Source organism: Natrix helvetica, assembly GCF_964273705.1.
Source record: "Natrix helvetica genome assembly, chromosome: 2".
NCBI classification, from domain to species: Eukaryota; Metazoa; Chordata; class Lepidosauria; order Squamata; family Natricidae; genus Natrix; species Natrix helvetica.
The window spans coordinates 136,619,465-136,620,681 of NC_138552.1; the positions used below are offsets into that span (position 1 = coordinate 136,619,465).

General features: G+C 44.6%; 1 protein-coding gene across 1 annotated transcript in view; it reads left to right on the forward strand.

Annotated features, from left to right (window-relative positions):
* Nucleotides 1-672: 672 nt before the first annotated feature.
* LRRN4 (leucine rich repeat neuronal 4) overlaps nt 673-1,217 on the forward strand; it is a gene marked incomplete at both ends in the record, with an annotated part of 7,993 nt that continues 7,448 nt past the window's right edge. The window contains one exon of the mRNA XM_081942502.1: nt 673-1,217. This exon is cut by the window's right edge and continues 152 nt beyond it. Within this exon, the coding sequence (XP_081798628.1) occupies nt 673-1,217 (545 nt within the window).

A 1,217-nucleotide genomic window follows, 5' to 3' on the forward strand; every position in this document is an offset into this window, starting at 1 on the left:
CCATTCCATTCTATTCCACTCCCCTCCATTCCATTCTATTCTATTCCCCTCCCCTCCATTCCACTCCACTCAACTCCCCTCCCCTCCATTCCATTCCATTCTATTCCACTCCACTCCACTCCATTCCATTCTATTCTATTCTATTATTCTAGAAGCTGGGAGTGTGTGACTTCTAGTCCTGCTTTAGGCAGGAAAGCCAGCTGGTTGACTTTGGCCCAGGCACTCTCCCTGAGCCCACCCTCTTTCCCCTTTGTTCACTCATATACATGTAGGTGTATGTATGAAGATGTAGGGTGATTCAACTCACCCTCACATGGTTGTCTATTGTGGGAAAAATAGGAGGGAGAAGTATTGTGTATGTTCATCACCTTGAGCTATTTATAAAAGTAATAAAGGCAGGATAAAACTCTAATAAATAAAAAGTAGCCATCCAAATTAGTGGTTAATATCTATCTGCCACTTAAGAGAGCCTCTGGCTGGATTCCAAGACCAAATCCAATTGCATTTTTCCTCTTCCCACTATGAGGTCAGCTTCTTATGATATTTCAATGAATGGACATTGTAAAATAGTGGAAATTAACTGCTGGTAGTACTCAATATTGTTTTCCTCCCTTAGCATATCCTTTGAAAACAGCTCCCTCCTCATACCCAAGGTGCTTTTAAAGGACCACAATGTCCAGTTTCCTGGCCTGTGTAGTCGTGCTTGTCAGAATCATCACAGCTAGGCCCACAGAGAAGGCAGGTCCTGCCCTACCAGAAGACGCAAAGGCCCCGTTCCTGCTGATTCAGCAGAACGTCTGGGAGGAAAATATAAACCTTACTAGCTTGCCTTGTGAGGAGCTGAGGAACCAGATATCAATCAGCCTACAGATGCAGAATCAAAACCTCACTTCCTTCCCTGAATGTCTGCCGGAGCTTCTGGAACATCTGGATTTGAGTGTCAATCTTTTGCCAGAATTAAATAGCCAAGATGTGGCTTATCTGCCTAATCTGCAGATCCTCTCCCTGAGACAAAATCAGATCCGAAAGGTGAGATGGGGGACTCAAAATCTCAGCCGTCTTCAGTTCTTAGATCTGAGCTTCAATTTGCTCCCGGTTGTACCTTCCTGCATTACTTCTTCTTTGGACAATCTGAGGTGGTTGTCTCTAGCGGGAAATCCTATCAGAGAGATCCAGCCGTTTGCCTTCTCTTGCTATCCTCAGCTGCATTTCCTGAA